Source organism: Myripristis murdjan, chromosome 1 (genome assembly GCF_902150065.1).
Source record: "Myripristis murdjan chromosome 1, fMyrMur1.1, whole genome shotgun sequence".
Taxonomy (NCBI): domain Eukaryota; kingdom Metazoa; phylum Chordata; class Actinopteri; order Holocentriformes; family Holocentridae; genus Myripristis; species Myripristis murdjan.
The window spans coordinates 15,517,375-15,532,428 of record NC_043980.1 but is presented as its reverse complement, the minus strand read 5'-3'; the positions used below and the strand labels follow the sequence as shown (position 1 = coordinate 15,532,428).

The following is a 15,054-nucleotide window of genomic DNA, read 5'->3' as shown; positions in this document are numbered from 1 at the left end:
TCAGTGGAAGGCAGCACCTTGACTTTTGATCTGGGGGATCAGTACAACCTCACTGCGACCTTTCTCCAAACATCCTGTCCAGACTGTGTGGTGGTACGCTTGGACTTGGAGTCAAAGAAGTTGGTGTCTCTGGATTTGTATCTGATCAGCAGAAGGAGGAAGGTGGAGCCGAAGGAGATGGAGGAGTACAAGGCTCAGCTGGAGTGCCTGAACCTGCCTCCACCTGTGGTGATGGATCCTACCAAAGAGCTTTGTCCAGAGCAGACATCCAGTGAACCAGCTGAAGCTCAGACTCAGGAGAAAACAGACAAACAACAGGCTTAAGAGACAGTGGTGCATTATGTCCAGTCACATACTGTCAACAAATCATATGTCATTATCAACGGATGCTTCATACGGATGGGTAAATTATATTTGTCCCTCATAATTACCCAAATATCTTTTTAGATAGCTTTTAAGAACTCTGTGATTCAATTTCGACTGACATCCACAGTACAGAGATCAAGCGTTTGCTGTACTGGCTCCTCGGCTTTGGAGCAGTCTTCCTGTTAATCTCAGATCTGCAGACAGTGTCTCTCCTTTTAAATCCAGCCTTAAGACACATTTTTACACTCTTGCCTTTTTGTCTGATAACCAATTTTATCTGTTTACATCTTACAGCTCTGTTGTGTGAGCAACTGTTTTTAAGTTTTTTTTTTAATATGTTCACTTGTTTTCCGATTATTAGTCTTATCTCTCTTTCTTTGAAATTCTGGGCTTTTAAATTGCTGTTCTTGTGTCTTTGTTTTATATATTCCCTTTGTGCATCTCACTTGAAAACTGCTATACAAAGAAAATTATTATTATATTATAATTATGATTATGGTAACAGGTTTTATGGTAATGGTTTTAACTATGGTCTTAGACTGCAGTTAAAAACTTTCACTGGACACGTTGTTATATGTCTGCTGGTATTTTTATTTTAAAATCAAAGTATGTAATCGCAATGATAAAATCCAGTTCCCTGCTCCTGTTGTTTTCTGCCAGATTTAAGTGGACATTAATTAAAGTGTGCAATAGTATTTTCACATTGCCCTGCTCCTTCATTCACTGATAATGGTGAAATAAATACCACGTGTTGCCTACTAATTGGATTAGAATAGCATATTTTCAAACCCGCATCAGGAAAGTAAGCCTCTCACACACTTGTACATGTGTCTGTGTCTGTGTGTGTGTGCACATTCTTGCGTATTGTGAGCATGTGTGAACATGGCATGCAAATGTAGGCGTGCTCTATGGGTGTAACGCTGGTGTTTGTGTGGACAGGGGAAGGGAGTGGGTTGGCAGGACTTATACAGTAGCCCACATGTAGAACAGTGAGCAATGGGACTTCTCTGGTGTTGATTAAACAGCAGTGAACTGAAACAAGAGGGGCGGTTGTGTTCTCTGAGGTGCGCAACTGGAGGTCATCTTCGCAATATTATATTGACAGGTATGTGCAGTTATATATTCCATCTTGTGAATAATTTTGCGGTCACTGAACCAAAAACTGTTATGCATGCACTGTAGGTCAATCATATTCTTGTCTGGGAAGAGCTTGACTACAAGGGAATAACTGTATTACAGGAGTTATTATACACAGCATAACCCATGGAACCTGGTTTCTCTTGATGTGATTTTTTATTTTATTTATTTTTTTTTTTTGACATATTGAGTAAGGCATACTGTATAATAGTAAGTGACATTAAAATGTGCAAGGAACTACGTCAGCAACCATTAAATATAAACAGAACTGATTATAATTAGGCAGGAAGTCGGCTGCATTTATTTAAATTCATTTGCATTTTTGTCAAATGCCCTTAGATCTCAAAGTACCTTAGGACACTGGTGACCCCAAAAAGTGGGCAAGTTTATTTGTAAGGGCCCATTGCAAATGTATTTTTAATGATCATCATGATTTTACACTGTTCTTTTGATAAAATGAGCCCCTTTGTAGCTAATGAGCAAAACATAAGCCTATTATGTAATGGAGTTTTAATCCGCAATCTCTTGCAACCTCACTTACCCAATGAGGGAGTTGGAAAACCTTTAGATAAATCCTGCCAGCTTTCTCTGTGCATCTTGCAAAATAAAACAAAACACCATGTCATATTTGATATATAATGCCATTAGTTTGTTCAAGAAAATGTGCATCGGGGAAATACCTCATCATTAGGACATGCCAGAGTTTCGACTTACAGTAGTCAGATTACAATACTTTGTCACAATATGAATGGTAGCGATTGTTTCATTGTGGCATTGTAGGATCATTGCACTAATTAAATTAAGCTGGTCTATTTTCAGTGGGATTTTCAGCAGAATCAGCAGGTGTGTGTGAATGAAATGGTTTCAGCAAGGATTTTCAGTAGATTTCCTTATCACAACTGAAACCTCATACACCAACCCTCCTCACTGAAATGAAATGCTTGTTTCCATGCCCCATTTCACTATGAAACTGCATGTAGAGAAATCTCAGTCAATGAGTTACATATTATGACCACTTAGAATTTATGAATCGCATGGCAGTGACTGAGCCTGTCGCGTCTGAACCATTGTACTGCAGGGTTGGTAGTTTTGTACACTCTCCCCCAACTGATCCCCAAATACGCATTGTCCCGTAAAATTGTTCTCTGTGTTTGGAATCTGTAAAGGTAGAGTGTTGACAAAGCCACTGAGCAAGCTGAGATTTGATCTTTTGCAGACACAGTGATAACTCCATGGGAATGCTAATAGTCCAGTCTCCCCTCTGATCACAGAAAAGGCCATTCTCACTTTGCCCTTCATAAAGGGCACTGAAACTTCAAATCAGGTACACAAGACTAAAAATTATGAAATCAACAGCATATTCTGACTCCAGCAAACTCAAAGCTTGGGTTAATCGAAAGCCTTAGTGACACTGCACACAAATATATCGTGTCTGATAATGGATTCAAAGGACAGGAAACAAGCTGTTTTCTCCAAAACGCTGTTTTCACAATTTAATCTGCAAAATAGCTTTGTAGAATACAAAATAACCCTGCCATGACTGTCTGTAGCTCGCTGTGCCTTTTAAAGCGGCAGGTGGCATACACAAAATTACCAGCGACAAATTTACAGCACCAGTGAAGGCAACCAGATGGCTTGTTGGTGGCTGGCTGGTGCTGGTTTGCCAAACATTGTTGATGGTAAGAGCATGCACCTAAACAGAGCCTGTCGTAGCTCACATGACTCATCCTGCCCCAGTGTTCTCATTCTGCTTTACCCACATTAAGCCACTTTGTTCTGCTATGGTGCCTACATTATACGCAATGTTCTGCCTTTATTATGCCCACATTGTTGCCCCACTCTTCCTGCCTTGTAATGGTGCCAGTCCTCATTAGCTCTATAGGGCCGGGGTAACGTGAGAGGAAGGGGGAGGGTATCTATCTATCTATCTATCTATCTATCTATCTCTCGCTCTCTCTCTCTCTCTCTCTCTCTCTCTCTCTCTCTCTCTCTCTCTCTCTCTCTCTATCTATCTATCGACTAACATGTTGTCTTGCTCAGTTCATCACAGAGACAGTTCATCCCCAGTGCTCTGATCTACATTCCTCTTAATGATTAGTCACAGTGCCAAATCCAAACTACAGTAGTCAGAAAGGCTTGGCAAAGACTGCAGCGGAAGAGAGGAGGGAGTTTGTCAGGGCGAAGGCTGAGTACACCCCTCTTGAGCAGCCAGATGGGGCACGTGTGTATGTGTACGTGTGCATATCTATGTGTGTGTGTGTGTGTGTGTGTGTGTGTGTGTGTGTGTGTGCATGTGACAGGGGAAGGGAGGGCAGCAATATAGATACAGGGCGAGTTTGAGAGAGAGAAGGGAGAGACAATGTGTGTATTAAACAAAAAAAGATATTGCTGGGGTTGGACTCCCCTGTAGTCAGTATACCCTGCAGAGTAGTCTATTGTTCTCTCAGATTATGTTTGTGTGTGTGTGTGTGTGTGTGTGTGTGTGATACACTGAGCCATTCTGCAGCCTGTAAGCTGATTAAAGAAAGGTGCGTTCAGCAGAAAACTTTATACGTTGCACAGTGGGGTAGAGTTGTATGTGTAGCACTTACCTCACGGCCAAAGCTAAACACAAGGTTATAAACAACCCTCCTGCCATACAGCAATATGAAGGTTCAGTGCCTGATATTTAAAAAGACAGGATACAAATGCAGTGCTAGCCTGTGCTGAAGTTTACTGCCTCTGTGCTGCTTTAATCCTGCACAAACCACTTTACGCAAGTCTGTCTTTGATGCTGCACAGCCAAATCTAATTTGATTATGCACATCTTTATGAAATTACAAAACATTTTTGGATTCTTTGACAGCTGAAGAAAAAAAAAAACGGTCAAATTATTTCTTTCATACTGTAGGTGGTGTGCAGTTAAGAACTGGTGCAGCTAACATGAATACGAAAAGTGGGGCAACTATCCACTGCTTTTCCAATGAGCTACTGGTCTGCTGCTTGAAAATAAAATTGTTGCAATATTGCGTTTTGTCCTCTTCATGACCAGCATGTCACATTGCATTCCTCGTCTCTGGCAGTAGCTTTGCAGTACAGGATGAATATGGTGTGAAAGCATAATTGACAGCATAACAGCATGGCACTTTGCATTTTCAGACCATTCAACAGTAAATGTCACAGTAAATATGGTGATTCATTCCCTTGGTAAATATTCTGCCATTTCATCCGTGCAGAAATAATGGAATTTGAAATGGGTGGTTTATTGTCGAACTCCGCTAATCACACTGTTGTTCTCCTTTCCCCTTTGCTTTCACTTTTCCCTTGCTTTCACTCAGACTGACTGGCTAAGGGTCGACCATCCTGACCACTCCAAACTGTTTCAGGTCAGTAGAGACCTACTAGACTTGTGTCACCATGGCAACAACACCAGTGGCCCAGCGACAGCAGGCTTCTTCCAACTTGCTAGACCAGTGGGTCAAGGAATCCTGGACAGAATATGAATTGGGCTCCACTGGGGGCCACTACGCCCGTCTGGCCCCCAAGGCGGAGCCTGAAGAGGATATCGACATGGGACCTGAAGACCAAGAGGAAACTCTGCAGGAGAACGTCACAATCTTTAAAATCAAAATGGCTGACACAACCAAAATGGAACATGAGAAGCCAACAGGAGTGAGTCAGCATACCCCCAGGGAGACAGCAGCAGAATTAGAACAAGCTTTCACAAAACTATCAGAGGAATTACAGGCTTGTAAAAAATCTAAGAAGTCTTTAAATTTAGGTAGGGATACTTTCCCACTGCCTTCTCCACTCAGTGGCTCAGAGGAGTGTCCTGAGAAAGAGGCCCTTTCCAGCCCAGAGGGGGAGGCGACTGAGTGTATCAGTGATACTGGGGTCAGTTCAGATGCTGCAGAAGAGCTTATGTCCTCTGATAGCCCGAATAGTCATGAATGGACACAGTCACCTCTGTTCACTGAACCTGCTGACAGAGATATGGGGTCAACATCTGAAGAGACAGCAGGAGACAGTGTGAAAACACAAGAGGGGGTTGCATGGTTAAACTCATTAATAGATGGCTTGGACAATAGTAAATCTAAATATAATTTGCAAGGGGTTGCTGCTAAAACAAATTCAACCACTAGCCATCCTACCTTGGACAGAGAAAACTCAACTGATCTTTTTGCCATCGACTCACCTCCTTTTGCTGATGAAGTAGAGGAGGAAGAAGAAGTGAGAGTGTTTTCCAGTTCCATGGACATAAATTCATGCCAGGAGCAATGGATGACACTGGACAGCAGTAGCAAGCCTACCCAGTCCTCATACTCTGTAAGCTCCTCAATCAGGAGTGAGAAAGACTCAAAATCAGCCCAGCCTGCTGTTCCCTCAGACAAACAGCAGGGGGAGCACTTGCCCCAAAAGCGACGTGAACTTGCCCCCAAGGGAGCAAACCAGGAAGCAGCACAACAGGTGCTTAGCCAGGCCTCTCCACCTTTGTCGACCGTTGCCATGGAGCTGGCCAATGGGGGTGCTGCAGCTTCTCGAGGCTCTGCTTGTGCTGTAGCTGAAAGAGAAAGGAACAGGAGGGCGGGGGAAAAGACTGAGAGAGGAAGCAGGCAAACAGGTGGAGAGAGAGGACAAAAAGAGAGTCGATTTGATGCAGCCAAAGTAGTTGGAGAAAAACACAAAGGAATGTTAAAGTATTCAAAGACATTCCAAAAACAGGGGCAAGGGACAGAAAGATTTAGCTCTGTATCGTCTAAACACAGCAGAGTCATCAAGATGGAGAGTGACTCATATGATGACAGCCAGAGTGACAGCGGAGTATCGGCGGACCTCTCTCCATGCAACACCTTGGAGAGCCACACCAACACACCCAGGGGCATCCCAACTCGACAAAATGAGACTCCCATTGAGAGGGAGATCCGACGGGCTGTAGAGCGTGAACACAGCCTGCGAAGATCCAGGGGTCTTCAGAATCCACCCATCAGCCCTGAGTATGTTGAGATCCCTTTGAGGAAATCTGTAATCTCCCAGTCACTGCCTGCCAAGTCTGAGAGGACTCAAGACAAAGACAGGCACTTTGCTGGGAAAAAGATGCAGCAAGAAATCTACACTGAAGCCCAGAGAGAGCAGGCTCTGGTCAAGCTTGGTAAAGTTCCAGGTGTCTACGACAAAGGTACCTTTCGCCAGCTCAAAGAGAGGAAAAAAGTTTTCGAGGCCTTTCAGGGACCCAAGGATTCATCCTTGACTATTTCAACCAGGAGTAAGGCACCATCCTGGTCGTCTGCCAGTGAATTTTCCACCCTGGAGAACCAGGAGGACATCTCATCGCCAGCATCCACACCAGGAGGCTCATTTATGGGGAGGAGACGTAGCACAGAGTTACTGAGTCAGACACAGAATCCCACCTCGGGGATGACCAAGGGAGGGCGTTCAACCTCCACACTGACCCAAGGACCCCGTCTCTCGGAAGGGACAGGCTGCCAGGTGATCATCCTAGAGAATAACCTGGATCTCACAGCGCAAACCCCCTTTCCCTCCCTACCTCTGCAGCACTCCAACAGCCCAGCCGCATTTCCTGAGACAGAGGCCCTCAGTGTTGTCGACTCTGGAACTCTTTGCGCCTCTCCTTCCAGGATAGGAGGACACAAGGGGATTTCAAGGAAAGAGGAACAAATGGAGGTGGAGGAAGATGAGGCAGTACCCAAGGAGAACCCCTTTTTCAAGTTGCGTTCCTCTACTGCTTTGGTTAAACTAGATATCCAGGAGGCTCAGGAGAGGGAGAGGGAGCTTCGCAAGCAGAGGAGCAGCCTGTATGGGGGCACAAAGGTTGCCAGAGGTAGAGGGGGACAAGCACGAGGGGGAAGAGGAGGAGGGAGGCCAGCCAGCATAGAAAGACAGAGCCCAACACCCCCTTCTTCTCCCCTAAATGGGCTACCTATTTCTGATTTACCTGCTTCTCTTTCCAAGAGGGGAAGTGGACCCCCACCAGGTTAGTGCACTGCTGGGTTTAAGTGTGAGTCTGTATCTTTTTCTGTTGCTGTGTCTGAGTCTGTGCACATAAGAACATAATGTGCGGGTGTTTATTTGTGGGTATGTAAGTGTGTATTTTTTCTATCACTGCATGGTGACATAATGAAAAAACAAACAAACCCTGAAACAACCAAATGAAGACACTATTTATTTTTCATGGTACATCTCAGGACAGACATCAAACCCAGTGTTGGCTGTTTTTGCTCCGGAAACCATAAGCTTGCTTGCCAACAAGAATATATAACGGTGTAACTCAAACATAATTGTAGCATCTTGTCATATTAATTGCCAACACAGAAGTGAGGAAGAAGTCCCAAGTCACATCTTGACCCTGGAATGTGTCAGCAAAAAACTGATGGTTTGCAAGATTCCAATTTTGGGATTAAGTCTAAACCCAGCATTCAAATATTCTTGTTTTAGTTGTTATGTTGATGTACTAGAACTGAACATAAAAGCCTTACCAAAAAAAAAGGCAAATGTGATATGCAGTGTTGCTTGTATAACCTGTAGGGAAGAGGAGTTATTATGAAGTATATTTACTTCTTTGTCCAACACTGTTGTCTTTGGTCAAAAGAGCCGTGTGCGTGTATTGTGCATTTATGTGTGTTTGCATGTGAATGAGTGTGTCACCACGGCCAGTAACAGTGAGTTTCGGCAGCTGTGTCACAAAGCTGAACAGGGTGTGCCACTATTGAACTTGTATGGCCTGCATGATATGAGCAATCATTGTTGAATGGGCAATGCGTCATATACAGTATCTATTTTAATCTTTCTCCACTCTATCTATACTGCCTAGTATTGGTATCTATTTTACCATGTTCATGTACAATTAAATGAACCTCTTACCCTTTATTCCTTCAGCATGTCTCTCTGTGTTCTCTTTATATTTGCCGCTTCACCATTTTCACTATTCGTTTGATTCAACAAGCTTTACTGCTCTGAATTTATCTCAGTTTCAAATGCAAAGAAAAAATCACAGGAGCACAAAACTCCCTTCTTGTTGTTCTGTCCCACACCCCCACACTCTCATCCGCCCTTTTTTCTTTCTCTCCCGTCCAGCACGCCAGTCCCTTGGCAAGTTGGGCATGTGGCCCCCTGCCCAGGCTGAAGAAGAGATTAGCCGGCCAGAGGTAAGTCAGTGTTGCCAGTCTTTCTGTTGCAATAACATTTATCCATGGCCAGATCATTTACATTGCATTTCCAATATTTTTTTGAACGCACAGAGAGGGAAAACTACTCAAACTCACATTAACGACAATTAATTTTATTTATTTATTTATTTATTTATTTATTCAAAAACTGGATTATAGAACAATATAATGACATCCTAAAAAGTGAAAAGCTGACCTGGATTTAGGAACTAAACAATGCTACATAATACATAATGCTTAAATAATAATGTACAAACAGTCTAAGATTAAACTACTTAGTGCTGAGATGTCATTGCCATGGGGTGAATTGCTGGAAATCACACTGGACATCTATTAAGGAATTTTTACTGCATAAGTTGCACAACCAACAATCTGTTCCTTTACTTCTGGTAGACTTTGAATCGGACATGTAAACCTAAGCAAATCACCTTCCTGAGTCTCCCTTGAATGCTAAACGATTCCTAAGACATCAGCTGCTGCATTCATAAATCCTCCAAGTGTTCATATAACCATATAAATTGTATTGTGACTTAGATGGTTAAACTGGTCCCAAAACAGCACCAATATGGACATGCAGTCAAAACCGCATTGCGCTGCACAGGGCGCTATGAAGAGAAATGCTTGGGAGGCTGTCAGCGTCCTATTCTCAGCAAATATGGGCCACAAACATCTGATAACATACTGAACACAGAGTAAGGAGCTTATCTTTACAGATAAGGAGAGCAAGCGAAGGGCCCTGAGAGAGAGGGAGAGAGAAAGAGAAAGAGAGAGCGTGTCTGGAGAGTGGTGAGTGTGCGTGCGTGTGTGTGTTTGTGTGTATGTGTGTGTGTGTGTGTGGGTGCATGGGTGGGCTTGTGTGTGTTTGCAGTCAATAGAGGAGAGCTCACTGGCAATCCCACTGATTTCCACTACCTGCCTCGTGGGTCTTGTATCTCTTTGAAACGGCAGTATCTCTGATTAGCACTGAGCGCTGCACCAGGCTTTAACTCTGTGATTCAGTTTGGTGCTGGCGTGTTGCACTATGCTGGGGTTTAGCGGCACGGTTCAGTCTGACATTAGCATTAGCGACGTTTTGCTCTGATCCCTCTTAGTGCCTCTGTCTGTGTATCTTTCTTTCTCTCTTTCTCTCTCTCCCTCCATCTCTGCTGGTTGGTTATCTCCCCTCTGCATAGACATGGTTCCTGATAACAGTTCACAAATAAATGAAGGATTGCGAGAGAAGAGTGCTCTGCTGTTGCCTTATAGTCACTCTCAGCATGGCACTGGATCACAGTCGCATTAGCCTCCTTCTGACTGAGGTTATGATGAGAAATTACCCTTTTTGGAGGAGGAAAAAAACATACATGTCTCTTCATCTCTATGCCTCTTTTACCCATGTTCATTTATTGGCCTTCATATCTTACTCCCACATCTATCACATCTGATGTTCTACTCATTTATGCCCCCTTTCCGTGTCTCCCCCTCCTCTTTCACCTCCTCTTTCATCCGCTCTCTGTCTCCCACTTCTTCTATCTTCGAACATTCACTTCCACCACCCTCCTGTCTTGTCCCCCACTCCCCACCCCAGGTGCTCCTGAGTCCGCGGACCCCAAGACAGAAGACCCCCCTGCTGCAGCGCTGGGAGATGGGCTTGGTCAATGGACACAGGGAGGAGGATGACTGAGGACAAAGAGATGGAGTGAAGTGAGGGAGGGCAGGAAAGTTGACTGAGGCTGTTTTTTTTTTGTTTCTGCTTTTTTTTTTTTTTGGAGGGGGTTGAGAGTGTGTGAAATCATAAAAAAGAGGACAGTGTCAAGGGAGGGGGACGAACTGAATGAAGTGATGAAATGAACAGGAGAAGGGAGGGAAGGAACATGGCTGATGAAGAGGAGGACAAAGAATCTGAAGTAAGAGGATAGCAATTGGTTGGGGGGGGGTCACGAGGATTGGCAGCAAGGAAAAGGATTGGCGGTGGACTGAAAACCTTGAGGGGCTGATCATAGGGAAGAAGATTGAGAACTCCCAAGCAGGGCCACCTATTAGTGGCAAAGAACCGGCTCTGCCTCTGGTGTTGCCTGTCTTCACTGGAAGACTCTGGGACTAATGAACAAAACAAGACGAGAGAATAATGATGCTGCCCTGGACAAGAGAGGGAGATATCTAATTTAGAAGAATGGTGTTTTTTGAACTTTATTGGACTTCTTTAACACTAATTCCAGAGTAAGAGCGGTACAATACACTGTATCTGCCGCTGAAATTCAGCTAGATGATGATCCTGACGAGTCACCAAGTCCAAACTTCAGCATCAGTTTTGTATGTGTGTAAATACTGTATGTGACACATTTTGTAATAACTCTTGGGAAACTGTTATTTTTCTACTCCTACTGTTTCTACTGAGCTTTTTAAATGCAGATTTTCAAATTGTATTGATATCAGTGAGACAAATGTTTTAAGTTAATCAAAAAAAATGTCTGTGTATAAGGATTTTAAATTGCATTCAAGCACTACCATCAATATTATTACAGCAGAATGTGCACCTTAAACAGCAGTCTTTATTTCAGATATACACCTACAGCACTGTCTTTTCAAAAAAAAAAAAAAAAAAAATACTGCATAGACTAGTGATCTGAATTAATGCACTAATCTAGTTGCATTTTTTGTGATTTTTCATGCATTGGTATAAAGCTGGATTATAGTGCAATAAAAAGAGCTCTTACAAAATACAACTTGGACCTGGATTTCAGAACCAAACAATGCCTCATAAGACATAATGCTTAAATAATAGCTGTTATGTTCTCAGGCTTTGTGTCACATTTTTTTCAAATGATGAATATTGTATTTGGAAATGAAAGACACATATTTCGGTTCTTTCCCTTTTAATTCCCATATGGTAAGAAACATTATTATGTCCAGTGATACTGTACTATCTACAGCAGTTTAATATTAAACTAATGAGTACACAGGTGTGGCCATCATGGGGGAAATTAGTCATTGAAGTTACACCATAAATGTATTATTGTTATGTCATTACTTTAGCCCTGTGTCCTGCCCAGATTTTCCTTTGGTGCATGTTTGTCTCCATCAGGGCTTGGCCTGAAACTGGCTCTTACAGTATGTGTGTTGTTGGCCACAACATCAGACGGCACAGATTCTCTGCAACAATTATCTGCTTTGCACTTTTCCTTTATTGGGGTTTCCCATGCCGCCAGTGGTCAAAAAGAAATTTGTCACCATGGAGACAGCTTTAGAAGATGCTGCCTGTGAGAATTAAGCAGTCTAAGTGCCCTGTGTGTGTGTGTGTGTGTGTGTGTGTGTGTGTGTGTGTGTGTGTTTAGGTGAGATCAGCAAACCACGCTTTAGTGACCTCCCAATCTCCTGTGAATAATTCATCATCCCATTCTAACTGGACACAGCCTGGTGACACTGCTAGTGTATTATTATTATGATCTGCCCTGGGTAGGGCCGACGCAAATTAAGTGCTCAAAATTATTAATAAGCCATATTCCTCATTAGGTAACTTTGCTAATACTGCCACCTTGCCAGGCCGTGTGGCACGTGACCAAGGTCTTGGTATTATAGCAAATGATGTATCATCTGTCAAAAATGTCTGAGACAGAAATATAGCAAACAAACTGAACTACCCTTACTATAATTATGAAGCCTTGGCACTGTGAAAGTAGGCTGTGACATAGCTTCTGTTCCTTACCTGGGAGGAACATCAGTCAAAGATCAAAGATGATTTTTTTATGTACAAATCATCAAACATAGCACCCCAAACACAACCCCTCAAACCAGGCAAACCTGGCAAACTGCACTGTCCAAGTCATCGCTGAGTCTGATGTCTGCTTTTCATGGTGTAAACCCTCAGATGTGGTGACCCAAAAATAAACCTCCAACCCTGTCTATCACCAGCTCCAAACTCATTTCCATGATGTTTCATCGTCATTGTGTGAGAGAGCCAGCGTTTAGAGGATTAGCCGCTGCTCTTGTAATGCCTCTCTGACAGAACAATAAGAGGACGAGGAGGGGTGAGGGGTGTATGTGTATGTGTATGTGTAGGAGCTTGCTGGAGTGTGTTTGTGTGTGTTGATGTGAAGAAACGTGCTTGTTTGTGTAATTTATGCTTTTTACGTGTGTTCAGTATGAGTGCGAATTTGTGTTTCCAAGCATGATTTATTAATCCATGAGTGGTGTGTGCGTGGATGTATGTACTAATAACCTCTTGGTGTATGTGATGTAACCCAAGACGCCACTAAACACTCTTGAAAGAACTGTGTGCCTGTCACTGAGTGTGAAAGGTACAGTAGCTGATTGTTCAGCTCCATTTCTATGAAGCCATGCAAATCATGGTTAAGTATGGCTGGCTGGAATTATGCTGTGCCTGGCTCTGCAATAACAATTCATGCAGCCACTATAACAGCGTGAGGTTAATGCTATACACTAAAGCCTCCTGATTGTGTCATACAAGTGTGTGTGTGTGTGTGTGTGAGCATGTGTTACAGTCACTGCACAATAAAAGTCAGGGGAGATCAGAGGTGGTCCTGTTGATTTCCCCAAATATGGCACTTTTGCATATTATAATGCTCGCTGTGGGTGTGTGTTCACTTCCTTTGATGTTGGAGAGAAGGGGGAATAAAATGGCATCGCTGAGTCACAAATCAACATAAACTGAGTTTCATTTTATGGATAAGAGCACCTGTATTATTATTCTGTTGATTACTTGATTATGAAACAAGTATTCATTTCTCTTGCCTGGTACAGGGCACGTCCGTGTCACTGTTGGAGACACCTCCAGCCCATCAGGTCACATTTTGTCACTGTGAGGAGAAAACCTCATGACAACGTTGGTGATTTTTATGTTTTAACATCAATGGAGGGATTATGTGCTCCTCTATTGGTTGAGAAAATTCAACACGCCTTGGTTTTATCAGACCCTTTACCAGCGTTTCGTTCAGCCTTGCTGCGTCACCACAACAAGAAAATTACCACCACTGCTCGAGAAAATGTCAATTTAATTAACATTGTAATTTAGTGTTGTCACTGAAAACGAAATAAGTGCAGTCCAAAGTAATGACTTTATGATTAAAAAACAATTTTAGCACTACCAGCTTAACTTGAAACACAACTTAGAGCCAAACATTGACAGATATGGAACAAAAACTACAATTACTCCCCCAAGCACCACTGCTGCATATAATTACAACAGAAGCATTGCCTTTATAATATTACGGACTGTTCCTGTAAACTGTGGATCCAGCAATGTGTCGAATTTTGTCTTTACCTTGCGATGCTGTTGCCAAAGCAGCAGCATCTTTTTGTGGTTATAATAGATGTGTGTGAGCTATTGAACACATTCTGCTTAGATTTAAATCTTCACTTTAGTCAAGGCAACAAAGTGACTTCCATTTACTTAGTAAATTCATAATGTGCACTGCATCAGATTAAATCACATTATAAATACAAACAGCCTGCCAAAACTTTCAGTCTACATCAAGTGCTAACACCACCCACAGTTTTATATTTTAACACACCACCATATACAAACTCTGTATACACACAATGGCCTTTAGCAAACACACCGGAAACACAGCATGGGATGACATTAAAAGGCCAATTTTCATCAATTTAAGATTGAAAATGTCATTTAATTTGAGGAAATATCAACTTGACTCATAATTCAGTGTCTCATATATGAATGCTTATGCACATGCACACGCACACCCACGCGCGCACACACACACACACACACACACACACACAGAGGGTGAGGTGGCTACAAGGCAGTGTGGCAAGGCGCCACATTAAGGTGTCATTAGGTTCATCAGCATGGTGAACTCATGTCACGCAGGCTTCTTATCTTATTCCGCCTTGCTCAAACACAGCCGACTAATGTCATTAACAAGATTTCTCTGCTGTGTGTGTGCATGTGTGTGTATGTGTGTGTGCACACAAGAAGATAAACTATGACTCAGACATATGGGTTTGTCAGATCAAGCGGAATTCGCAATCTTTAACTTCATGTAAATTCGCCTGGACTCACATATCGACTGTGTTGCTTCTGTGAGTCAGAGTAGATGTGTATGTATGTTGTGTGTGTGTGTGTGTGTTTGCGAGAGAGAGAGGGAGAGGAAGAGAGAGAGAGGGAGTGAATTGCGCATGTTTATGTTTGTGCTTGTACTTGTGTGAGTGCATGCCTATAAGTGTGTCTGGCCTCTGCTGACAGTAGCCTAGTATCTCCATGCTGCCATGGAGGCCAATAAAAGGCAATAAAACTCAGAGCAATACACAGTCCTTCTTTACCCCGAGTTACTGTCCACCATAAAATGCCACATAAACAGGTAAAAAGGATGCACTTCCTACCTGTTTATGTGGGTGTGAGAGATGCATCTCTCTTCCTGCTTTTTACTCC

At 42.9% G+C, this 15,054-nt stretch overlaps 1 protein-coding gene across 1 annotated transcript; it reads left to right on the top strand.

The window, feature by feature from the left end:
* Positions 1-912: 912 nt before the first annotated feature.
* misp3 (MISP family member 3) lies at positions 913-12,556 on the top strand. Its single transcript, XM_030050186.1, has 4 exons — positions 913-1,471; positions 4,821-7,474; positions 8,575-8,645; positions 10,234-12,556. The coding sequence occupies exons 2-4, from the start codon at positions 4,900-4,902 to the stop codon at positions 10,327-10,329; spliced, it is 2,742 nt and encodes a 913-aa protein (XP_029906046.1). The 5' UTR covers positions 913-1,471; positions 4,821-4,899; the 3' UTR covers positions 10,330-12,556.
* The last annotated feature ends 2,498 nt before the right edge of the window (positions 12,557-15,054 follow it).